This window comes from Brachypodium distachyon, chromosome 2, assembly GCF_000005505.3.
Source record: "Brachypodium distachyon strain Bd21 chromosome 2, Brachypodium_distachyon_v3.0, whole genome shotgun sequence".
Classification (NCBI taxonomy): Eukaryota; Viridiplantae; Streptophyta; class Magnoliopsida; order Poales; family Poaceae; genus Brachypodium; species Brachypodium distachyon.
In genome coordinates, this window is record NC_016132.3 from 4,536,400 (window position 1) to 4,561,784 (window position 25,385).

A 25,385-nucleotide genomic window follows, 5' to 3' on the forward strand; every position below is an offset into this window, starting at 1 on the left:
ATCGGGCCGCAGATCAGCACGTCTAGCTAGCTGCAGGCCGGTGCCGCGCGGTATTGAACAGTTGATGTACGCGAGTTCAACTTGTATTTGTCCTGTTCCTTTCCCGGCCGGCCTCGCAGTACAACACTTTTGCGGACCCGTCCCGGATCTAGCTAGCCAGCTACCGTATCCGTAATTGAACAGTGAGAGATCGGACTATTCTGTGCAAGTGTGCCTACTGGAATATTGGTAGATGCAGGACCGATCTACATGCACAGGTTAATTAGTAGGTTAATTATCATACCTTGCGTGCATGCATAAAACTGTACGGCAAAGTTTTTTCGAAACAAAAAGTTAAAGCTTTTCTTTAAGAAAAAATGCAAGGCTGGACGACCAGATCGACCATATATCGACCATATAGCCACCTTGAGAGTTGAGACAAGCTAGTTAGCTGGCAACGTTACGCAGGGCGGGTATGCACAGGCTGACAGCAGGCACATACCGCAAGGCTAGCTAATTTTTTTAAGAAAAACGGGCAGAAGACCGGATTCGGAATACATAGTTTACCCACGCATTTAAAAAAAAATGCAAGGCTAGCTAAATAGCTTCGCGCCTGGCCGGTCTCTTGATTTGGATCAGCTAGCAAAGCTGGCTGGCTACAGTTCGTCCTGTTGCTTTCAGAGGTGACACGCGAGATCTTGGTGGGATCCAGCGATATCCATCGATCGAGCAAACTGACAAGCGATGGCAGTACAGTGGCCAGTGGCTGTCGCATGAACGGTTCGATCCTTTGTCCGAACTACGTCAACTCGACATCCCAACGTACGCACGCACAATTAATTCCAGGACGATCCATGCCTGCGTCCTTTCAGACGTTATTTTAGGATCGATCGAGCTGTTTTAATTTCTTTTGCCTTTCCTGACAATTTGGTACTGTACCGTGTAGAATCAAATTTGAGCGTACGTCGATCCCATCTTGCTTGCACAAGCTAGCGCACCGGCGGGTTGTGCGTGTATAAAAAGTAACCACGTTGACGCTTCAAACGTATAGCATCGACCGATCGAGGACAATGATTATTCTATATTTGCATGCATGGTCCAGCGGTACAGTAGTACTGTAACTTTAAATACAACGTACGTACAAGAAAATCACTTTAATTCGATCCTTGCCAAGACGATATGTCCCCATATATATCTATATGTGGACGGACTGCATCTATATCGATCCTCCGACGGGCCCATGTATGCATGCACCCCTAGCTAGCTAGCTAGGGAGAATATGGATCAAGCCAGCGGGGACGTGAAAATTCTCTGGCCACGGGACAGGATGGCCTTGGGGTCATACTGACGCTTCCTCTCCACGAACCTTGCCCACCTGGCCGGACCGAAGTGCTTCTTCTCCCACCCGTCCTGCCCGGCGTAGTACGACAGGTACTGCACGCAGGGTATCCCGGCCGCCTCGCAGAACCGCATGATCTCTTCGTTCTGCTCCTCCATGCGCCGCAGCTCGTCGCCACCATCGGTCGACGTCGCTGGCGGCGCCGACGGGAGGATCCCCACCGTGTAGAACACCTCCTCCTCTTCCGGGAACACCGCCGACATCTTTTCGTCCCACTTGTCCCGGTTCATGGGGTAGATGAGCACGGGGCCTCCAGCGCCGGTGATGTGGTTGTCGTTGTCACGTCGGAGGATGCCGTGGAAGACGCCGGCAGCGAAGTCGAGGATGTGGGAGCGCGGGAGGAAGAGGTTGAGCCACGGGTGCGGCACGTCCCAGAGCCCCTTGGCTCGGAGACTGAGCTCGCCGCTGTGGACACGGTCCAGGAACCCCGAGTACGGCACGTCATGCACAAACGCGAACCCCCGCTCGTACCGCAGCTCACGAAGAAGCACCTCCAGCCTCTGCAAATTAAGAATAGTTCACCACACTTGAAAATTGAGTGAATTCGATCATGACACTTTGGCACACAAATTTGCACGATTTTATTTCCTTTATTGGCTGAAAAATATGTGCTCGTAAGTGACTGAAGTAATCATTGGGACCTTTTCAGCGATCTGTATTTCACAAAGAGACCAGGACAAAGTCACAAAGGCTTGTAGGGCTAGCTAGGCCAGTACAACTGAGGAAAGGTGACCGAAGCTAGCTAGTTGCTTTTCCGACAAGTGGCGGGCACGATGACGTGTGTGTATACACGGAACTAGTATAGCGTAGGCCAGGGGAGGGATCGGAGTGTTTGGCTGCTTGCATGCATGAAATTAATTAAGACCGGCCGCTCTCCGACAAAAACTTGGCTGTACTGCTAACATCAGATCTTGTTGGTGTGCTAGCTAGGTACTACTGCTAGATTGTACCGACCGACTGGCCGGACTGGCTGCGAACAAAACCATATTTCTCGAGTGTTGCTTTCCTGCCTGCGTGCAGGATGACTTAACTCGAGAAAGTCATAGTTTCCAGATTTGTAAGCCTTATAAGGCCGGTCATAGCGAGAGTAACAAAAGTGGTTACATAAGTGACAACTAAACAAATTTGGTGACGTGGCATGTTATTAATGAGGAAAGGAAGGTTTGTGGTAACTAGATATGTTACCATAACATCACACAAACCAAAGCAAAATGAGTCTACAACCTAATAAATAACACAATGCATAACACCATATATATGTACTACCCACTGTGAAGGTAGTAACTTAGAGTAGTAACAAAGATATGTTACTGCTCTAAATTACCATGCGCTATGACCAGCCTAAGGTAATATACCGTATGATCCATTATGGGACTGTTCAAATTAAATTGATTTAATTCAATCGCCTACTCGATCCCTCGTCCCTAAGTACTTGTAAGTACTCTACGTATTAATTTCCGCAACCTATGCGGTTCTATCAGTGCATGCTTTCCTTTACAATTCTACTTCGTAGGAGATTTTACTCTTTATTAGGACTTGTATGAATTTCCCCCCTTTTTTTCTAACAGCGTAGGAGATTTTGTTTTACTCCACTCCGAACTGATTTTTTTTCAAATGATTCCACTTTATTGAGCTTCATGATCGACCTGCTGGACTCAATTGGTGACCACTAACAAAATCTAGTGAAAAATAATTATTTTCCCGGGAAGGAAGAAAAATGAAAGAGTGGCGTGCAGTTAGGTGGGCAACAGGGGGAGAGAGATGAGAGCTGCATCTCGGGGTCAGACAAGGCTATCAGGGCCAAGTACGACGTTGACGCTTTTGCACGATCTGTCTCGCTCGAGCTTTCCATCATTTTGGAGCCATGCATGCATGCAGCAACGCACGCATCCTCCGCGTCTGATCGAGGCCGCCAAAACTCGCGATCTCACTGGGCCCCGGGCCCACGCACGCTGGATTAATTAAAACCAGCAGCGCGCGGCTACACGACAAACGCACGTACGGCCGGCTGCATGCACCGACAATTCAACCCCAAGTTAATTAAGCAGGTTTTACACTTGATTACCTTGGCAACGTCGGACTCGCCGTCGGCGGAGGCGCCGCCGTAGTAGAGCGCGCCCTCGAGGCAGTAGAGCACGCCGCCGGCCTCCCGTGCGAGCGCCTGGACGCGGGCCCCGCTGTCAGCGTCGGAGGAGAAGGACGACCCCGGCGAGCGCCAGCTCCCGGCAAGCTGGTCCGCGAGGAGCACGGAGCCCTCGACGTAGTCCAAGAGCCCCGACACGCCGCCACCGTCGGCGATGAGCCGCTCCTGGTCGCCCGTCAGGGACGCGGCTGTCGTGTAGAGCAGGCGCACCCAGCGCGCCCTGGCCGGCGCCGGTGCCAGGCGGATGCGCGCCCGCGTGATCACCCCGAACTGCCCCAGCCCGCCCAGCACCGCCTCGAACAGGTCCGCGCGCTCCTCCTTCGAACACGTCACCATCTCCCCCACCCCTACGTAAACACGACAAAAATTTAGGAACGAAACGAGTACCTGACATAACGTTTGTACTACTCAGTATTCCCTCCGTTCCTGATTAAATACTTATCACTGTTTTGCACTAAAACAGCGACAAGTATTTAGGAACGGAGGAAGTAGGTACGAGCAGCTCTGCACGTTTTTATGTACCGGTGATGACGTCGAGCTGTAGGACGTTGGAGATCTGGGGGCCGTGGCGGAAGGCCTGGCCGCTGATGCCGGCGTTGGAGAGCGTGCCGCCGACGGTGAGGTGCAGGTAGTCGGTCCAGGAGCGCGGGGTGAGCCCGTGCGCCAGGGCCGCGTGCAGCACGTCCACCCACAGCTGCTCGCCCCCGGCGTCCACGTACCCGCCGTCCGCGGACACGGACAGCCGCTCGGCGGTTCCGCCGGGGCCGCGGCCGAGCGAGGGCATGTCCACGACGACGCCGCCGGGCGCCGCGGCCTGGCCCCGGGTCGAGTGGCCGCGGCCCCGGGCGGACACCGGGAACGGGGATGCCGGCGCGCGCGCCCAGGACGCGCGCACCAGCGCCGCGATGTCGCCCGGGCTCGACGGGTACAGCACGGCTTGAGGCGCCGCGAACACGGGCGAAGACACGTTGCCGAAGTCGGCGGACGCGCGCGCCGTGGCCTCGGCGTCGTCCCGGAGGACGAGTGCCGGCGCGTCGTCGCCCAGGGCGTCGCGGAGCTCGTCAAGGAAGGAGGAGCCTCCTCCTGCTGCTGCTTCTGGGATGGCCGACTTCGTGAGAAAACTGCTAAGCAGGAAGACAGCAACCATCGTCACTAGCGCTTGTGCTTCGACTGCCATGGCGATGTGTTAGCGAGCTTATCGAGTGATCTATTTGGCTACGTCTTTGTTGGGAGTGTCTTCGAGCGGAGAGCGGCCTATAAATAAGCAAGCCCGGGGCTAGCTAGCTTGCCATTGCCTTGCATGTTTTAGGTCTGGTCCGTATGCCAGGCGCGCATGCAGGCACACAGTGACATGTACAGCTGCAAACCGTACGTCGACGACTTGGGAGTCTTTGCATGAGATCTCGGCTAGATTCTTTGGTTGATTTTGCCGTACGTGTTTCGTGATCATGGCATGTACGCGCGGTACAGTGAGAGCACGAACAGTGGGGAAAAAAAAGGGGGCACAAGGTACGTGCGTATCACAGAGATCTTGCGGTCTGTTGTGATATATCGATTGAAACCTTTCGTACGTAAATGGAATCGAACGACCAGGTGCATATCGCCGGCAAGAGCTAGCTGTACGTGTACGTTCGCAGCCTTGCATTAATGGGCGTGCGGCCAATGCCAATACTAGTTCTAGCTGGCCCATCCGTCCGCTTCTCTGCATGCGCGCTCCCACTACTACGGCAGCCGGCCGCACTGGTCGAATCAGCAGAGGATTTTTGCAGGATTTTTATTCTAACATAAGTTTTTGCCTCTCAAAAGTTTCTTTCGAATTCTCGTCTTCCCCGAACATTCTGGAGGCTTTGCTCAAAACTTCTCCGGGACAAAACATACGTACCGTTAGGCTCTAATGTAGAAAATTGGACTTTTATCATTTCTAAATCGTTTTAGAAGCTGTTATTTCTCGGCCAAACATGTTGCACATCGATCGTATAGCAAGCCTAACAGTGCGGTTGCATTTCTCTAGAGCTAAAATTACGCATAATTTACAGTATATGCATGAGACTACTCAATTAGCAGTTCCATTAGAAAATTCACAAAATTTGGGCCACACGTCAATTTCCATAACTCTGTCGCTCCACCACCAATTGGCGGTTCTGTACTTTCAATGGGAACGAACGCCAAAACTTCGGTGCAATTATCTGTTCGACAACGAACACCAATTTAAGTAGAGACGGCTCGACCGTATCGGGCAGCATAATGAATGAGGCGGACAGAGCCAAACGAGAATCATGATGAAGTAGCGGCACGAACGATCGATATGATACGCGTATGCATGTACGTATTTGGGCCACGTTGATGGGGATGCCGACGACTTCACGACACAAACCGCATGCATGTGTACTGCAGATTTGAATGCATTAAGTGTGAACCGCAAGATCAACGACTTCCATTGAGAATCCTACGAATGATGGAACAGAGGTGAGCCCAACCCTAATCGCAATAAAAAAGCTAGCACCCCCACCTCAATAGACCCATCTGTCGGCTTGTGTTGGCTTGGTTAAACCTAGATTTCTTTTGTTCCAGTTTAAATGCCATGCATATTTGAGCTATGTATATCCCAATTCAATTTTTTATTATATATACCTTAGTAAACAGAAAGGACTGTAGGGAGTATGTATCAGCAAAGCTAGTAGCGGAAGTATATCGGAAATAAGGACATCTCTAAGGGTGAGCTTCCATTTGTCCATTTGAGAGGGTTTTGGACAAATGTGGGTGTGAAAAATATCAAGTTGTCCAATGGTAACCACCATTTATCTCTTCATGGGCCAGAAAGACAAGTGGACAAGATTTCATGTGTTTTGCACAAATAGGGAGTCTCCATACTCTCCCTAAATTTGGGAAAAAATGGGGGTGTGGACCATTTTTGGACAAATGATGGTTCTCATTAGGTTGTGTATTTTGCTCATGAATCTCCGTATGAACAGATTTGGACAAATGAAAATGATTTGAGGGTTTCCTGCCCTGGGATACATAGGCGGTCTCGCATGGTTTTAGTACTCCCTAACTTTTTAGGAAAAATGGTGGTAGCATTTTGTCGCATGCTTGTAAATTAAAAGGATGGAATAATTCCAAGAAAGACGGCACGGGCGTACTACGATGGAGGACGGAAGTGACCACCGGCGCCGGTGACAGAAATGGAACGCACGTACCAGTACATTACAATTTACAGATCGAGGCCGGCCGGCCGGATTCCCCCGTCGCATCAAATCTCACCCCTCCAATTAATCCAGGCCCAAGGCTGGCTAGCTTTAGCTAGCTGCCGCTCGTTGCTACGCGCCGACGAAATTCGGTGGTTCGACCCCGTGTGCGTTCGTACTTGGGCGTGCATGCGTCCCTGTACATGCACATACGTGAGCAGATGGAATTTCGTGGTTCGTACGACGATGCAATGATGGATGTGTGATTAGTGCGAAAGAGAACGCGCGCGGTAGATCGACGGCCGGCGCCCGATGTGCCACCGGAGGGGGCTAACTTATGACATAACTAAATTTTTTGCTAGATCACATGAAATTTGCTATAGCAAAAGCATGTAATAATAGGCCCAAACACCATTTTAGTCTCTAAAGAAATAAAAAACATTTTTCTTAGATAAATATCATTCAAAAAGTCTTGGATTGAACCTTTTGTTCTAAATTAAACTTACCAAACTGTAAGCACTTGAATATATTCTAAGTAGGTCTCAACACCGACCGATCATGGATCACTCAAAATTAAGAAAGAATTTTAAATAACACAAACCAAAATTAGGGCCAAGCTGTGCGAAAACGGACAATCGGCGATCGCCGAGAGTCGAGTAGAATTAGGTTATCCGCGTCCGTCAGCGTACCGCGAGCGGTACCGCCAGGTGCCAATCGATGTGGTGTGTGGAGAATTTATATTTTTCTCGGACCTACCGATCAAGCTATAGCTAGGGTTTTGGGTGGCGTCCGATCTGTAACCTGCTCGTTATCAACTTTTTTTTTGAGAGCATGTTCGTTAACAAAAGTTTTTTTGAGAGGATGTTCGTTAACCAGACGAACTACCCGCGTGACTCAGCATCGATGAATACGCGTAGGCGGCTGACCGACCGAGACACCGAGCCGACACCGAGCCAGGCCCGTCGACGGGCAGGAGCAAGGTGCACGACCGCTCAGGACCGCCAAAAACGTTAGGCCCCGTGCCGCTAGTTAGTTAGGAAAGATAACGTGAAAAAAGGGAAATTAATCGCTAACAGTGCGGGCTGACGGGCGCACACCTGCGGGATATGTGCACGTACGACCCCTCGATTTCCTGTTCGACACCTCACGAGGACTCCACCCAAACCCAATCGCCTGCCGCCCGTCGACGATCGATTGCTTTTAATCGGCTACTCAGCCTCGGACTGAATTATCGACGACGCCCTCCAGCCTCCGCTCCGTCCGTTCGCGTCAGGACTGCACGCCTCCGGCTCTGTGCGCCCTGGTGCTGCTGGCCGCTACTCCTAATCAATCATGATTGATCACTGCTCTTCATTGAGGTTAATATTGTAACATATTCTTCATTGAGTAAAAACTTTTAGGATTATAAGTGCATCCCAAGTTCTTGGATCAAATAGCTGCTAGTCAAGCTATTGAGGTATACTTTTGGCATTAGTTTTTGCATAAATAAAACTACTCTATCAGTCCTATAATTCTTGTCGTTTGTTTTAGTACAAATTTGAACTAAAACAACAACACTAATTATGGGACTGAAGGAGTATACTTTAGTTATACGAAGTTATCCAAATTTTAGAAAAAAAGTTATAATTTTGCTCAGGGGCCTCCCATTCTTAGAGACGGCCTTGCACCGAGCAATCATGATTCACTATTTCAAAGCGATGGTGCTGGCCGGCTGGGATGGCTGGGCCTTGGGGGGCTGCCGGGCTAGGCTTCTCATACATGCTGTGTTCTTCGCTCGGGCCGGACCCGTGCTACAGCCCGGGTAGCACGGGCCGTAGGCCCGCCCCTGGCTCAGGGATTTACAGGTTGTGGCCAGATGTATGTTATGTTAGAGCATCTCTAGCATATCCTATGAAAACCCTGCCTTCCAAAACATATAAGTTACACCCCTATTCCGTATTAATTTGCACGGCTTTAGTACGAGTTGTATTAAATTCGTGCCGGTTAATGTGGCACATTGGGAGTGGATCTTAAAATTGTTTTAAGTTATCGTTTTGGGTCGTCCAAAATAGATCTTAAAATTCGTGCCGATTAATATGGAACAGAGGGGAGTATTACGGTACCATGCGGGTTGACCGGATTTGCTGGTGGCCCACACATGAGGGAGGCGGAAGAAATGAGGAGTTGTGTCCTTAAACGGTTGCAGAGCGCTAGATGTAGTGTGCGACGAAAGTTCTTACGGCAACCCATAAAAGTTTTTGCATGACGGCTGTTTTAAGGAGCCATTCAAATGGTCTGGACTGTATAAGGGATCTGCTAGAGATGCTCTTACCCATTCAACACCCTTGAGCTCTCGCGGTCCCATTCGTCTTCGTTTCACTATCTTTCTTTTTCTTCGTCCTTCTTCCTGGCGCGCATGCTTACCATACTTTTTGTTCCTCAATTGTTGAAAATCGGACATCGGACAACAATGGTCCCTCTCTCCATTCGAAGTGGTATTAGTGGGGATAGAACGAAAATTGATGCCTATTTGACAGGGTAATATGACAATTATTGGGCCAAAACTATGATATGATGACACTAGCTAGTACCGTTTTGGAGGAGCGAGGGACCTTTGGTGTCCGGTTTTTCACCATTAGAGGACGAAAAATATACGGAATTTTTTTTGAGAAACCATTTACTTATTTCTCGACAAGTTGAGGATGAAAAAAATTTAATTTTATCAATGCCAAATGGGATGGATCAGATCAAGGGCGAAATAAGATGCCAAATGTGGTGCAGTGCGTGATTTGGTGGTCACAATATATATCCCCGCCCAGTTAATCTCTAGACTCTAGGTACGTACGCACAGTGTTGTTCAATAGTGTGGTATGCACTACGTTTTAGTTTCTCTTCCTATGAAACACATCCGGCCGTCTGCTAGACCCGCTACGCGGCTACAGTCAAGTCAATTCAACTGCTAGCGCCTTTCCTAGATTCGCCCGTACGTGTCAGATCGATCTTAATTAATTTGTCTACCACAATTACGTTTCTCTCCGTCGATCACATGCATCATCGTCGTCGCGAGATCTTGCCCGGATCTATATCTCCCGGGGATACAGGCAAGTTAGTAGCCTCTAGCTACTTCTTGGAGACTCCAGCCGGATCTAATTGGCTACTAAATTCTCCCCGGCCAATTTTGCACACTAGCAACTTCTCTAGCTCTATCTAGTCTCTCTCTATATGCATATGCATGCATGCATACATGGTGTCTCGTCTCGATCAGATTGGGGATCTAGCTAGCTAGTTGGTACGCATTTATCCAAGATCCGGACGAAAGCCGCAGAGACCCTTCGATCGACGTGAACAAGATCGATGTACAATTTTCTTCACCACTTCGGTCGTGAGATCTCCATGAGATCATGCATGGATATGAATGTTGATATTGATATGAATGTAGACCAGCTTCATCTCGAGGATCCTGACATCGTATGCTCTTCCCTCTCGATCGATATATCGGACCATGACATGAACTTTACAATAAACATGCAGGTCAAGCAGAAGTCTCTATCAAATACCAATTCTTGGATCCATGCACATCGATCGATCCTGAGCAGATATGATCTCAAAGGATCTTTGGAATGTAGACTTAAGGAGCACTCCTACATATATACACTTCTTTCTATTGGATTTAACACGACAGCACATGCAGCTGTCTTGGCGTAAAGCTAGCTCATGTATGCAGTAGATCGAATCAGATATGTCAGGACGGAGGATCTTCGAGCGAGCTAAGCTAGTCCATCAGTCACGTCTCGACGTCTCGTCATATCCCTCGTCAAGATCATGAGACGAAATCTCCGTCAAAAAGGCAAAACAACTGTGTACTCGAAGTGGAGACGGACTGTCAGGTGGTTGTGTGCGTCTGGGACAGGACGCAGGTCCCTGTGTGGACAGATTATCAGGAAGATGAAGTCATGGGTTTCCTCCTTCCAGGGTTTTAGATTACGCTTTTCTAGAAAAGCTGCTAATCGGGCCGCACATTGTTGTGCTCGTGCCGCTCTTTCGTTTGATACTTCTCATATTTATTTTGCTAATATTCCTGTTTTTTTGATTGAGCATGTTCAATCGGATTTGTTCGATGGAATAAGCCTCGAGCGATGTTCTAATTTTTTTTTTCTATGTTCCGTACTAATCAACTGAACTGTTTGGTTCGTGCTTGCAGAGTTTTTATTTAATTTTCTGTGGTTACTGCGCACGACACACACACACGAGGAATTTTGAAAATCTACGAAAATTGAACCGTTCATTCCTGTAAAATAATACTCCTACTGCCACGAGTAAGTATATTCCAGGGAGACATGGCACGTGGGTGTGGAAGCAGAATTAGCATGCATGCGTCAAGACTCTGGATATATACGTTCACACGCGCGCATATAGCCATATATCCACTCCCGATTCCTCAGAGCGTATCCATGTGAATCTAGCGCTGTCTGTCGACGTTTACGTGTTCAGCTGAGCAGCTAGCGGCGCAAGTGAATCTGTCTACCGAAAAGAGCCGAGTCACACACGGGCACGGCACTGAGCTTTCCTTGTCTAACCATAACTAACCAAGTTGATTTGACGCGCGCGGCCAACAGATTTATTGTTTATTACTACTCCGTACTACTATTACCATATGTGTGTGTTGCCGCCTAAAAACACGTGGATGCAGGTGTCGAAAAACAGCGGCGGCGGCGGCCGGTTCCATCCATCCGTCCGTGATCCCATCCGTTGTTCCTGGCCGTGGTCTGGGATAGATCCCGTGAGGATCCCGGGAGATCTGTAGCAGATCCACGCAGGATCTCCAGTGTTCTTGTATGTCTCCCTCGTCCAATATATGATGGATCGATCCCTGGTGATGTTCTTTTCTCAGTGGAACTGTCAGCTGATAGCTCGATCGGTTGCATGCGTGTCAAATGGTGGGCTTGGATTGCAGTGTTGCGTGTCATGCGCAAAAAGATTGGGAATGCAGACTTATCTGGCGCGGACCGGGACCGGCCGTCCGGTAGAGACTCAAGTTAGATGTGCAGCAGGAAACTTATCCTGGTGGAGAACACTAATTTTGAGTTCCCAATTGTTTTGAGTTCTAGTTGTTTTATGTATTTGTACATTTTCGTTTTTTGAAAATGATCGTTTTTTGGGACCATAGAAAAGAGTTAAGTGCTTTAAAAAAGTGGTCTAGATCACTGAAAATTGTTTTTATTTGCTGAGGGCACTAAAAAGTAATTACAAACCATATACTCCCCCGATCCATAATAAGCGGTGCTTATTTATTTCAACTTACAACTTTGTACGAAAATCAGTGACGCTTATTATGCATTGGAGGTAGTTGAAGACTAACTTCTCATTTTTATTTACCGTTCATCCTTAGCATGTGCCCTAGGCGCCGTGTCGTCTTTATCGTTGCATTCGTTCTTGTTTTTCCAGTCAGTTAAGGTTTTTTTTTATGGAATCGGTTCAGTCTTGTTGGAGGGAAACGTGCTCAGCAGGGCCGAGGAGTTCTCGCCTAACTTCGCATTCCTTTTCCTCGTGTGAGGTAAAATATGGGACACATTTGGCTCAATACCGTGGGTAATTTCTTTTCATTTCTCCCTGAACCCAAACCGGCAACACATACACCGGCTTATTACAGTCTCTCCGAAAATAGGTTACCGTCCGATTTCATGACAAACGGAAGCATAAAATCCACATTTTAAGTTCATTATCAGGATGGCCTCCGTAGTAACGAGATAGTTAAACTAAACAGCAAGTCACCCTAATAAATAAAGAGTACTATCTCCTATCTTAAATTGTTGACAAAATATTACATGTATCTAAACGCTTTTTGAGAATAGATTCGTTCATATTTGGACAAATTTGAGACAAGAATTTAGAATCGGAAGGAAGTACATAGTAGTGAGAGAACGAATGCACTGGAATACTGGATTGCGATTAAATAGCGGTTCGGAACCTTATACAGATGATACACAGTGAATTCGCAGCTCCGGTTACAACTTTACAAGTGCTAACTGCGAACGCACCGTAGTAAGTACATGCATCAACAGGCACTTCGAGGGCTTTACATAACCCGCTTGAAGCAGGTATAGCCTACAGTTAACTCATCAACTTAAATGTCCTCCTAATACTACTGTCACAATAGATACCTACTTATCCTACAACATGTAGACATTAGCTGCTACCTGCGGCGTTTCGTAAGAAGATTCTGAGCAACCGGCAACGGGACAAGCACCTTGTCGCCCTCGCTCCCGAGGGAATAGAAATGGCATAGTGCACGCCCAGCAACATTCCACACAAAGGCACAACTCCCGGCTTTTTTAGTAGCCTGCACCCTCTTATACACGATTTGGTAAATCACGCAGGCTTCATCGAACACATCATTAAGGTCCCTTGGGCTTTGTTCAAATTCAGCGGCATGGTACAGCACCTGCAGGACAACAGGTCGTTTCAGAATGTTGGTAGGAGCCTCGATCAGGTATACACTGCTTATCCGCAGAAAATTGGGACTTACATGCTTGTACTTTTGGTACAGTTCTTGAAACTTTAAGTCCTTGTCCTGTACGTCAATGAGCATCCCGCTTTCTGTCAAGTATTCCTGGTAAAGGCATGCCCAGAATTGCTCGAGTTCTGAAGCTATTGCTCTCTCCATGAAACACTGATCCAACTGTATTTCTGATCATAAGAAAAGGAAAATAGAAACAAGAAAACAAACAATTGTTTCAAGTACTGTCATGTCATATTATTAACGGAAATATGCTGCCCAACTATCGACAAAATAAAAAGTGGGAGCTGCATGCTAATGAACCAAATATTGTTGTGTAAGATAGCAAAAATAGACACATTATCAGTTGATCCATTTATCTAATTTGTTTTGGTGTAGAACAGTTGAGTAAACTAAATGATGTCCCGCATGTTGTTGCGGAATTTTTTTAGTTAACATAAAGAGTATTCAAAATTGAAAACATATAATAAAATTGTACATTTTTCACTTAGTGGGAATTACTTGATGGAAGTAACATGCATGCATGTGCAAAAGTAGTTTTCCACTAAATAGATGTGAACAAATTAATTATGTGATGATGTGGCATGCTTGCATGTTTAAAGAAATCAAGTAGTGGGTTGCTTCTACTTAGATATAGAAAATTCTTTTATTAATTCAGTGGGATAATACATTCGCTAAACCTGATATTGCGTGGTACAGCATTTGACTATAGGTAAAAAGGTACTGTTCCTAATTAACCAGTCGAGGCAGTCAGCTTCCCTCTATGTGGATTGGATGAGACCCAATTTGGCCGGTGGGTTAGGGTACGGCAGGCCAAAACAAAGGGTTTGTTCCGAGTATTCTTTGTCCAACAGCACTATCCCCGGATTTTCTCTCACTCCGGCTCTGCCTCACCAAGTCCACATCAGAGTCTCCATGCACCATAGTTTCTCCTACATGCTGCACGTTCCCACATGTGCACCCAAGATAATGTGAAAAAGACTGCATTTAGCACTCATGTTGGGCATTATGAATTTGTGGTAATGACATTTGGTTTAACCAGTGCCCCTGCTACCTTCCAGTCATTAATGAACAACTTGCTAGCTCCACTGATGAGGAAGTTTGGGTTGGTCTTCTTTGATGATATACTAGTTTACAGTAAGAACATGGCAGAACATGTGTTACATCTGAAACATATTGAATATCTGGGACATGTGATAAGCAGAGAAGGTTTGGCTATAGACCCTGGAAAAATATAAGCTATGCTTTTTTTTTTGGGTGAAGAATAGAAGCTATGATTAAGTGGCCTGAGCCTGTCAATGTGACTAAATTAAGGGGGTTTCTGGGATCGACAGGAGGTTCATACAAAATTATGGACTGATATGTAAGCCATTGTTCAATGCACTGAAGAAGAATGGTTTTTGTTGGGCCAACGAGCAGCAAGAGGCTCTTGAGAAACTGAAATATATTGGGTTAACTTTTTTATACCAGCAAATATGTTTACTTTAGATTTAGTAACCACTAACCACTTTAAAGCCATCGGGGTTTGGGCTCTGAACTGGGTACATAATAGATGAACTCTGAACTAGGTCCAATCTTGCAGAAAGCACATTGACCATTGGTAGAGGCCTAAGCCCGTTTCGGTTTTATGCCCGAACCTTCGGTGCACAGACATTCAATTGTTCTCTAAATGAACTAGAGTTGATACTTATGTTAAATAAAGATTTATTTTTTTGTGTTAAAGGAGACTTTTATTTGTTCCTTGGTCCAGTGGTCCACATGAATATTTGCATGGATTGTATTATAACGAATATGTCTTGTATATGAAATCATTTTTATTTGTGTAGTGAAATTGTTTTATCGGGCGAGAAATGTAAGGTGCATGATGTGTAAATAAGGTTAGACTCTTCCCTGCCTCGGCATTGTGCACACATTTTCAAGTGATAGTGTGTTTGATTTATTTTTTTATGTTTGTTCGTTGTAACACTCCGTCTCTAGATGGCTGTCAGATTGATATCTAATGTGTGTTTGTTGTTTTTCCGATTGTTATTATGTTTGTCCGCAGTGAGCTGTTTGTAGTCAAGAAACGCAAGTGTTCCATACGTTGGAAATATTATGATATTTTCATCAATGTTTTTGTGGATGAGTTTGTCGATCTATAACCACGCATGCGCACATGTGAAAGTGAAAAGAAAAAAGCCGTGGCAAGGCACGGACATTATACTGGTAGATGTATAATAATAAGTAAAAGTACCGGACGAAGTAGAAGGAGGAAAACAGTTTGAGGACGAAGCGGCAAAAGGCAATGCACGATTACGTCGATCCTTTCTCGAACTGTATTTGCTACCCAACACGTCACATGATCTCCTCGCAGAAAGGGAAACACGTCACACAGCCAAGTTCCAGCCAACACGTCACAGACCCCCTCGCAGCCGCCCGATCAGCGGAGCGGACGGCCCAGATCGCCTCGCCAGCGTGTCGCCACGGCAGCTGCCGGACCTGAAGTCCTGAACGGACACAGCATCGGGCAGAACACCGCCTTCGATTCGCCCACGCGACGTCATCGGTGCTACCTTGCTTGCCGCGATAAATAGCCGCGTCTTCCGCCTCGTCCTGCCTCGATCGATCGTCAACTAGTTGCACACACAAACAACGACGACAACAACTTCGATAAACTAGCAGGCAAAAGCAGCTAGTTTCGACGGCATGGCCCGAGGGACGTCGACGACGGCGTTGCTTCTGGGGCTGTTCCTCGTGGGGTTTCTGGTGGCTCCGTCGGCCGCGGCGGCGGACTCGAAGGGGGATCAGCAGCCGGCGAACAAGGCGTCTGGCGGTCCGGTGATCGGCATCGACCTGGGCACGACCTACTCGTGCGTGGGCGTGTACCGGAACGGCCACGTGGAGATCATTGCCAACGACCAAGGCAACCGCATCACCCCCTCCTGGGTCGCCTTCACCGACTCCGGCGAGCGCCTCATCGGCGAGGCCGCCAAGAACCAGGCCGCCTCCAACCCCCTCCGCACCATCTACGACGCCAAGCGCCTCATCGGCCGACAGTACGGCGACGCGGAGGTGCACAAGGACATGAAGCACCTGCCGTACAAGATCGTGGAGAAGCGCGGGAAGCCGCACATGGAGGTTGAGGTGAAGGACGGCGACGTGCGGACGCTGAGCCCGGAGGAGGTGAGCGCCATGGTGCTGACGCGGATGAAGGAGACGGCGGAGGCGTTCCTGGGGGAACCGGTGAAGGACGCCGTGATCACCATCCCGGCCTACTTCAACGACGCGCAGCGCCAGGCCACCAAGGACGCCGGCGCCATCGCCGGCCTCAACGTCGTCCGCCTCATCAACGAGCCCACCGCCGCCGCCATCGCCTACGGCCTCGACAACAAGGCCAAGGACGCCAAGGAGGAGAGGAACGTGCTCGTCTTCGACCTCGGCGGCGGCACCTTCGACGTCAGCGTGCTCACCATCGACAACGGCGTCTTCGAGGTGCTGGCCACCAACGGCGACACCCACCTCGGCGGCGAGGACTTCGACCACCGCCTCATGGACTACCTCGTCAAGCTTGTCAAGCGCAAGCACGGCAAGGACGTCTCCCACGACGCCCGCGCGCTGGGGAAGCTCCGGCGCGAGTGCGAGCGCGCCAAGCGCGCGCTCAGCAGCCAGCACCAGGTCCGGGTGGAGATCGAGTCGCTCTTCGACGGCGTCGACCTGTCGGAGCCGCTCACCAGGGCCCGGTTCGAGGAGCTCAACTCGGACCTCTTCCGCAAGACGATGACCCCCGTCAAGAAGGCCATGGCGGACGCCGGGCTCGCCAAGGGCGACATCCACGAGGTCGTGTTAGTCGGCGGCAGCACCCGGATCCCCAAGATCCAGCAGTTCCTCAAGGACTACTTCGACGGCAAGGAGCCCAGCAAAGGCGTCAACCCTGACGAGGCCGTGGCGTACGGCGCGGCCGTGCAGGGGAGCATCGTGCGTGGGGACAACGCCGAGAAGCTCGTGGTGCTCGACGTGACGCCGCTCACGCTCGGCATCGAGACGGCCGGCGGCGTCATGACGCCCCTGATCCCGCGCGGCACGGTGATCCCCACGAGGAAGACCAAGACGTTCACCACGTACCAGGACCGGCAGACCACGGTGAGCGTCGTGGTGTTCGAGGGCGAGCGGAGCATGACCAAGGACAACAAGCAGCTCGGCAAGTTCGACCTGACCGGCATCGCGCCGGCGCCCCGGGGCACGCCGCAGATCGAGGTCACCTTCGAGGTGGACGTCAATGGCATCCTCCATGTTAAGGCGGCGGACAAGGGCACGGGTAAGTCGGAGAAGATCCAGATCACGAGCGCCGCCGACCGCCGGATCACGCAGGAGGAGATCGACCGGATGGTGCGCGAGGCGGAGGAGTTCGCCGAGGAGGACAGGAAGGTGAGGGAGAGGGTCGACGCGAGGAACAGGATGGAGGCGTACGTGTACCACGTCCGGACCACGGTGGACGGCGAGGCTGGGCAAGGGATGGACGGCGGGGATAAGGAGAGGGTCCGGGAGGCGGCCAGGGAGGCCAGCGAGTGGATCGACGAGAACCCGGAAGCGGATAAGGATGAGTACGTGGAGAAGCTCAAGGAGCTCGAGGACCTCTGCAACCCTGTCTTCGCCGCCGCGGACTCCCACAAGTCCGGTGGCGGGCATGACGAAGCCGAGGAAGACGACCACGACGAGCTTTAGTTTTTTTTCCCTGTTCTTATATATTTGTAGCTTAGTAATAACATTAGATTTGAATTACGTACTGGACTGACCAATGCCCAAGGTCACTCTTAGTGTCAAGTGTTTGGCTGCCTGACTTATATAGACGGTATTCATGCACACTACCTGGTATATCGCGTTGAACACGTCGAACCGGTTCTTCTGGCTCCCTTCGAGCTCCGCGGCGTCATACAGCATCCGCAACCACGTCAGAGTTTTCACGAGCCATCTCGTAGTAGGTGCTCGTGCTCGAGGAATCGGTGGAAGGCACTTGCGCTCTTCAGTTACTACTTCCTCCTCGGTGAAGCATGCTGCATGTCAAGGCAATCTGAAAAACTGAATGGAAGAAGAAAACAAGACGACCAGAATTTGTTCAAAGTTGCAAACCGTGACGCAGGAGTCCTATATTTTCCCTATCCCCGCAATTTCAGAATTTTACGTTCTGGGTCTCTGAATTGGAACAGGTGGCAGGAGAGTACGCCTAACAATTCCTGAAATTTCGCCTCTGATTCTACTGCAAAGAGCAAGTTCCGGGCGCCCCTTCGAGTCATCTGCAATAAGTATCAGTATTTTGTCGTCTGAACCTCGCAGTGTCGAATTGGGTGTGTTCTGCTAGCTTAGAGGCACGTTCATGTAAAATTTACAGAGCGAAGTACACGTTGTAAATGAAAGTATTGTTCCGAAAATTTCAATCCAGCGGCAACAGTTGCATAAACAGCGAAATCAGCACAATGTTCCGGAGCCAATACTGTTCCAGTCTTGTACTACAATACTGTGATACTTTTTCTCAAGGAACAGACTAAAACTTCATAGAGATGACAGTTAATGAAATACAATTTTACCTTTACAACATTACACTATGATAATTTATACACAACATAACCACAGCAACAAAGCACAAGGCTTCTTAATCTTGGTACATCCTCTTTCGTCACAGGTTACCTTTGGTTAGTTATGGTAAGTAAATTAGTATTGTTCGCATTTCAAAATTCCCCTTGTCATCGGCGGTTCATATTAGTAGATCTTACCAAGAACCAAATCACAAAAACAGGCTTCATGAAACTGCTCTTCCATAGCAGATGGATGCTAGGTAAAGATTTTTTGACCATTTTTCCTGCAAATAGATTCCAGCTGTAAGAAACATGCATCCCTTATCTGGAGTTTAGACTTTACATAATAAGTAGCAAAGGTCGAGTCACCTTCACATGCTGGCTTGGGAAAGCAGATGTTCTTAGGGTCTCCTGAGTTTCATCGTTAGGCTTTCGTCTAGGGATGCTCAAGATAAACGCTGCCTGGTCCAATGTGGCGGCTGTTGCAGTGATGCGATAACCATTATCCCAACGATGATGGATACCCTCGCTCGGATATAAGAAATCAAGCTCCACTACCTGCAAAAAAAAAGGTTTATTTAGATTCTCATAACTCGTGGTTATGTTCATAAAGAAATTCTTTCCCGATGTGCCACTAGAAATATCTCCCCAAATTTACTTCACAACCACATCTGCCTCTAAAATTCATTGCAACTTAAAGTCTTGGGAACACTAAGAATAAAATGACACACATACCTGATCAGAGAAACCAGCATTTCGGGACATGACGATTGCCCATCGACTTCCAGCTGTAGCCATGGCGGTGACATAGAAGCCCTCCTTCCACTTTTTGTTTATCCATTTGAAGGGAAAAGAATCACTTACTTTGTAGGATTGCTGTGCATACTGTGTTCCTGGAGATATACTTGAAAATTAGCTCTTGCCCATAGATACAAACAGACATTATTCCAAGATTCAAATCCAAAAACATACGAAGTTTCTTGTAGATCTCACTAGATGTAGTGAGCTAAAATCTAAAAATAGGTGTAGCTCCTCCTGAATGCCTAAATGCATCAATATAGGCACATCTCAGCTCAACTAGCATTGATTTGGGCAGAAAGGGGCGCTAAAAGGTATATTTATCCAAATGTGTGTAGAGCATTGTTTTAGCTTGTTATGGTTAAAAGATTAAATTTGTAATGAAACCTGGCATCGATTTATCCCCGCACGCCCCCATGTCGCCTTCCCAGGGCGGCTCGGGCGGTGTTCCCGGCCCACCGGCTAGCTCCTCCCCTCGGCGGCAGCAGGGCCAGGGACAGCGCTTCGGGCGGCGGCCATGGGTGCGAGGCGGCAGTGAGGCTGCCAGGTCACGGCGGAGGTGTTCCGGGCCGCATCTGGGCCCGATGAGGGCTGATCTGGCACGATTGGGGCGGCGGCCGCATTTCAAGGCCGCGTGGGTTCATGCGGGCGAGGCGGCGGCCATGCGGGAGTGAAGCAGGCTGGATCTGGGCTGTGCTGTGGTGAGATCTGTGCGACTTGCTGTCCTGAGCTGGTGGCAGGATGCGAGCTGTCCGAGGTGCGGTGGCGGGCGCGTGGTGGTGCTCTGGTGTCCTCTTTGGATGGCTGGATGTGGTCTGTGGTGAGCTATGCGGCAAGCTGCTCGTGAGCAGGTCAGGAGACTTGTTTGAGGGTGTGTTGTGGCATCGACGGCGGTGGCGAGTGGAGTGGGGTCATGGCTTGTCTTTGTCGTTGATCGCCTGTCGATCTTATGGGTTTGTCCGTGCAGTGTTTTTGCCGTTTAGCAGTATGGTCGGTGCAACCGAGTTGCGAGGCCTTTTCGGTGTCTGTTGTGGAGTTGCCGGTCCGGTGGACTGTTTGTCGATGACGATGCCACCGTGGTAGACGTGATGGGTGCCTCTTGTGACGAGGCGGCGATGGTGCCTCCTGAAAGGTGGTGCTGGTGTCCGGCGATCTCCAGTTCAAGGCTCGCTACTCTTTCTTGTGATACACTGATACTTGTCACCAATTCCGATGTTGTCTTTCCTCGGCGTGTTGGCTGACTGTTAGGGATTGACCGGTGCGTGTTTCATGCGGCTGTTGTTGCGGCAGCGTCGTTGTTGGCTGATTGCAGGGAAGTCAGAGTCGCCGGCTCGAGGAGTGATGTGTGTGATGACGATGCCTTTGGCGGTCAACCGCGACGACGGTCTTCCCCTCAACGGTCTGTGTGGAGTGTGTGTGGGTAGCCAGGTCGGCTAGCGGCGTGCCGGTGGTTATCGTGTTCAGCAATGGCCCATGGAGTCTTGTAATGGTTTTTGCCCGGTTCGCCGCTAATTAACCGGCTATCAATCTTCTACTTAATTAATGAGATGGGGCAAAGCTTTTGCCTCCATTTCGAAGCAAAAAAGCTTAAATTTGTAGGAAATTTCTAAATGTATTGCCACATAACCAATGTGACACTGATTCAGGGTATTCACCATGCTTCGGGCAAAAGCACATAGGTGGGGAAAATTGCCAAAATATATCTTCAGAATACATATCTGAGATGAATCTTGGCAGTTAATACCAGGTCATACAATGATGATCTGGAGACAAGTGGCAGTCCAACCATCAAATTGAAGTATTCCTCCGTCCAACAAAGGATGTCTCAACTTTGACTAAATATCTATACACTAAGTCATGTCTAGATACATGGAACGGGGGGGGGGGGGGGGGGTAATAAGATTACCTCTTGACATGATAACTAAGGAATTTCCACTATTTGCACCGGCCAACGCGGTGATATAGTAATTTCTCTCCCACTGCTCCAGTATCCATTCCTAACATAGAACTAGCAAGTTAACAGCCATAATAACAGAAAACAGTACAATGCAAATGACAACAGAATATAATTGAGAATGCCTAATTGGTAAAGTATTGCTACTCAATCATAAACAGAGAAAGGTATATTCTGGAAAGTAGAATGGTCCGAACTAATTGCTCACCTTGTGAAGGAAGTGATGAGAGATTTCATGTACTTGAGAAGTAAAACCAGTGCCAGCATCCATTATTAAAGCCCACAGATTTGAGGAAGAGGAAACTGAACTTATGAACAAGCCATCTTCATTTCCTTTCAGAATATGTTGCACTAATCTATCATCTGCAACATTGTAGTGGTACCTGAAAATTATATATGTAGTAAGACAGCGAAAAATTATCTTTAGTATTTAATATTTACTATTCTGAGCCATGCATGCCTCTGCTTCATAGGCCGCCGGGCACTATAAACACTGATCCACTGAGTTGCCGGCATTCCCATTCTAATCTTCTTCTTAGGTTGCTCATCATCTTCCTGCACTAAGATGCGGCCTCGTTTCTGACCAACCTGGTATATGAGCTGGTAGCAATCCAACAAAGCATTAGGCAGCTGAGTAAACAGGTGGTTTACATAAAAACAACAGAGAAACTATAAATATAAAATATGGGATTCGTTGCTGAACTGTTAGAGTTCAATATTCTCCATTGCATAACACATTTCAAGAGGAATGCAGCTGCTCCTACAGTCCTACTCTAAAACACCATACTGTGGTCTACAATGGCACAATATGGTGTTTTAGGGCCATGTACATTATATTCTATATTTGGCATTTTATGGAGTGAAAATTATGAGATAGCAAATAGTACAGTAGGAGATCTAAAACTGAGTTCACCCAATAATACAAAATCACAAGGTTACCCAATAAACTGAACAATAACAATCAACTGAAATTTAGCAATTATATTTCATAGAAGCTATAGCTCTACAGGCCAATGGTGGAATCTAAAATTACTTGGTGACTGACATGGTCATGAGCCCTTAAAGTTAATGAAAACGGTGAAAAGAAACAAAGTTTAGAAAGAAATAAAATGTACCTTCTGAGCGCCATCAGTGTGTATTGGTCTGATGTCTGGATTTGGACCAACAATACCATCAAAAAGAGAGATGCACTTTGCATAATTGGGTTCTTCGTCAAACTTCAAATTCACGACGTACTCAACAAATTGTCGAAAAGATTGTGGACAAATGGCACACAGAGATTCTGGAGAGGTTGCCATCTTTTTCTTGCTGACAAGAAAACCTTTGTTCTCTCCCTAAATTGATTATAAAGACAAACATAAACATAAAAACAGAAACAGGAATAAGAAGAAAACAAATTCAAACATCAAACAAAATTAACCTGGAGTCCTTGCCAAGGTAGACGGCCACGTAGAAGAAAAATAAGTGTGTACGCTAGGGATTCAAGGTCATCTCTCCTACTTCCAGTTCTTCCCAAGTGAGCATGCACACTAGCGTAGCGAACAGTCCCCCTGTTTACAGGAAAAACATAAATGACGAGAGCAGGTCAACTACATATAATGCGCAAAATGAACAGCATCATCAATATATTTCCATCCGAACCTAAATACATCAGGTCTCTGGTCATATCCAATGTGCTGCCCATTTCCAGCCTCCTTCCATTTTGTAGCTGTGATGGTACAAAATGATTGGTCATAGGTCCATGGAAGTAACATAAATATTTTATACCAAGTAGACACAATATAAGGATGAGATCTTATTATGAATTACCCAGCCCAAGGTCAACGAGAAAAAGTTTCTTCTCTTCCAGGGTACCACACAGACCAAGCAGAAAGTTCTCAGGTTTCACATCACCATGGACATACCTGCCATATAAAAAATCTTGTTACCTACAAACTCACGAGCACCATCCAAGACATTCCTAGGACTCTATCTGAAGAACAGAATATCAAATTACCCTTTCGAGTGCATCTTCTCAAGTATGGAGATGGCTTCTATAGCTATACAAGCAACCATCTCAACAGACATCCTGTAAAAAATACCACAACTTCATATAATCGAAGAGGTTGCATATGAACTGTAAACAATAATTATAGGCAACGAGCAAGTGCTCACGAATGGGAATTATTATTCCAAACATCCCACAGGCTTGGTCCCAACATATCCATAACCTGCATGAACACCGAACATAATTGATTAAAAGTTACCAAACAAATTATGGGAATGTTCGGAACACAGAAACTTTCTAGGAACCCATACAAAGCAGGGACACATATTCACGCGTACAATTAAATAACTTATTTGGTAATGCATTTTTCATATATAGAAAAAAGTGAAAAACCCATTACCATAATGTAAAAGTCGCCCTGCTTTCCTTTGTAGTGTACCCGTGGGACACCATGATTTCCACTAAGAGTGCTGCCAGAGGGTGGTTTAACATAAGCAACGAAGGTAACATACAAGAGAAACCAAACTAAAAACCAATTACTCACTTGTAAACCTGCCATTCAGATGGAGCTCCATAATGGCAACCTTTGCTGGTTCGATGCTCAAATTTTAGTGCAACCTGACAGATAAATAAGCATGAGTACCATGATGGCCTCAGTTCTAGGCGTCTAGCAATACTTCAAATCTTTTAAGAGATATAATGACCTCCAAAGCATTTGCACCAGGGTTCCTGTCACCAAGACTAGGAGATGAAGTACGTCGACCAACATATACTTGTCCAAACCCCCCCTTGCCAAGCTTTCTTCCAAGTTTATAGGTTGGTGAATTCCCAATTTGGACCTGTTCCAAGCACAACCAATAAATAAGTAGAGGATAGTAATCAAGTAATGCAGCCATAAACACAACATATGAAGGTGTTGCACCCTATATACCGGGTATAAGGCAAGCTCCTCAGAACATGATTTAAAATGAAATGGAGATGCATAAAAGGAGTTTAGTGAACCATTTCATCCTTGGAACGCCGAAATCATGTACTCCCTCCTAGTGAAATCACGAGTTGCAGAAACAACCACTAGGAAAACTTATTATGCTACAAGCATATTATCTCACCAAATTACGGGCCTGCGATCCACGAGTTTCAGCGCTTAATCAAGAAATAGAACCCTAAACGCCACCCAATTTCCACCATCTAAAATTACGCAGCGGCAGCCTAGGAGATATTTCAAACCCCGCTACCCCCACTTTCCTAGGAGATATCTCGCGCTTACCGTATCAGGGAACGGCGCAGCGCTCCCGTCGTCGCCAGGTGCGGGGCCGGGGCCGGGGCCAGCGACTCCCTTATCGCCGCTGTCGAGCTCGTCCATCCGTCCGCCTCGTGGTTCAACTGCTCCGGATACCTCGTGGCTCAGCTTCCGGGATTCTGCAGTTCCCCTCTGCTTTCCACGGCCTCGGCACGCACCGCCGCGGGGCACTGACGCTCCCTGGGGAAAACGAGATCGGACTGGTGGACTGCGTCGCAGTTTCCCTGTGCTAGGGTTTTGTATACGGCGGCCGATGAGGTGGTCAGCGGCGACGGCCGGGACGGAGGAGGCGATGGTCTCTCGGGCTCGCTCTCGGCTAGAGCAAGGGGGAGGAACGGCACGGAAAGATCCTAGAGCAGGACGAACAGTCCAACTGTTCCTCGGCTTGCTACTCTGAAACACATTCCGCCTACGCTGAAAGGTCGCGCAGTTCCTATTTTCGTCTTTAATGTCGACATACGATCTGCATGGGATAAGGTATTCCAAATTTCCACGAGCTGCTCTCGGTACTGCGGGAAACTTAAAAGGATATTTCGTAAAGATCACGTTTCCGAACAGATTGATTCCGTCCGTGCACATCCCGAACCTGATGTTT

At 48.0% G+C, this 25,385-nt stretch overlaps 3 protein-coding genes across 3 annotated transcripts; 1 reads left to right on the forward strand and 2 right to left on the reverse strand.

Annotated features, from left to right (window-relative positions):
* Positions 1–1,042: 1,042 nt before the first annotated feature.
* Positions 1,043–4,832, reverse strand: LOC100835621 (cytokinin dehydrogenase 2). The gene is made up of 3 exons (XM_003564942.4): positions 4,044–4,832; positions 3,444–3,868; positions 1,043–1,878 (listed from the first exon to the last, which is right to left on the reverse strand). The coding sequence occupies exons 1-3, from the start codon at positions 4,696–4,698 to the stop codon at positions 1,264–1,266; spliced, it is 1,695 nt and encodes a 564-aa protein (XP_003564990.3). The 5' UTR covers positions 4,699–4,832; the 3' UTR covers positions 1,043–1,263.
* Positions 4,833–15,810: 10,978 nt separating this feature from the next.
* On the forward strand, positions 15,811–18,041 carry LOC100837975 (heat shock 70 kDa protein BIP5). The gene has a single exon (XM_003565413.3). The coding sequence runs from the start codon at positions 15,888–15,890 to the stop codon at positions 17,901–17,903; it is 2,016 nt and encodes a 671-aa protein (XP_003565461.1). The 5' UTR covers positions 15,811–15,887; the 3' UTR covers positions 17,904–18,041.
* Positions 18,042–18,587: 546 nt separating this feature from the next.
* On the reverse strand, positions 18,588–25,211 carry LOC100839189 (casein kinase 1-like protein HD16). The gene is made up of 16 exons (XM_003564955.4): positions 24,758–25,211; positions 24,195–24,329; positions 24,035–24,108; positions 23,891–23,960; positions 23,658–23,713; positions 23,500–23,571; positions 23,313–23,407; positions 23,145–23,211; positions 22,924–23,053; positions 22,619–22,837; positions 21,964–22,103; positions 21,712–21,886; positions 21,456–21,546; positions 19,487–19,644; positions 19,121–19,309; positions 18,588–19,035 (listed from the first exon to the last, which is right to left on the reverse strand). The coding sequence occupies exons 1-16, from the start codon at positions 24,851–24,853 to the stop codon at positions 18,976–18,978; spliced, it is 1,827 nt and encodes a 608-aa protein (XP_003565003.1). The 5' UTR covers positions 24,854–25,211; the 3' UTR covers positions 18,588–18,975.
* Between the last annotated feature and the right edge of the window lie 174 nt (positions 25,212–25,385).

What these genes read in the sequence shown, in the direction of transcription:
- LOC100835621 (XM_003564942.4), bottom strand. Translation starts at nt 4,698, where the DNA reads ATGGCAGTCGAAGCACAAGCGCTAGTGACGATGGTTGCTGTCTTCCTG. An exon ending in ACAGCTCGACGTCATCACCG is followed by an intron (nt 3,869 to 4,043) that starts GTACATAAAAAC and finishes GTGTTTACGTAG; the next exon opens with GGGTGGGGGAGATGGTGACG. An exon ending in GCGAGTCCGACGTTGCCAAG is followed by an intron (nt 1,879 to 3,443) that starts GTAATCAAGTGT and finishes CTTAATTTGCAG; the next exon opens with AGGCTGGAGGTGCTTCTTCG.
- LOC100837975 (XM_003565413.3), top strand. Translation starts at nt 15,888, where the DNA reads ATGGCCCGAGGGACGTCGACGACGGCGTTGCTTCTGGGGCTGTTCCTC.
- LOC100839189 (XM_003564955.4), bottom strand. Translation starts at nt 24,853, where the DNA reads ATGGACGAGCTCGACAGCGGCGATAAGGGAGTCGCTGGCCCCGGCCCC. An exon ending in CGGCGGCCTATGAAGCAGAG is followed by an intron (nt 21,887 to 21,963) that starts GCATGCATGGCT and finishes TATAATTTTCAG; the next exon opens with GTACCACTACAATGTTGCAG. An exon ending in TCCCAAGCCAGCATGTGAAG is followed by an intron (nt 19,036 to 19,120) that starts GTGACTCGACCT and finishes ATCTATTTGCAG; the next exon opens with GAAAAATGGTCAAAAAATCT.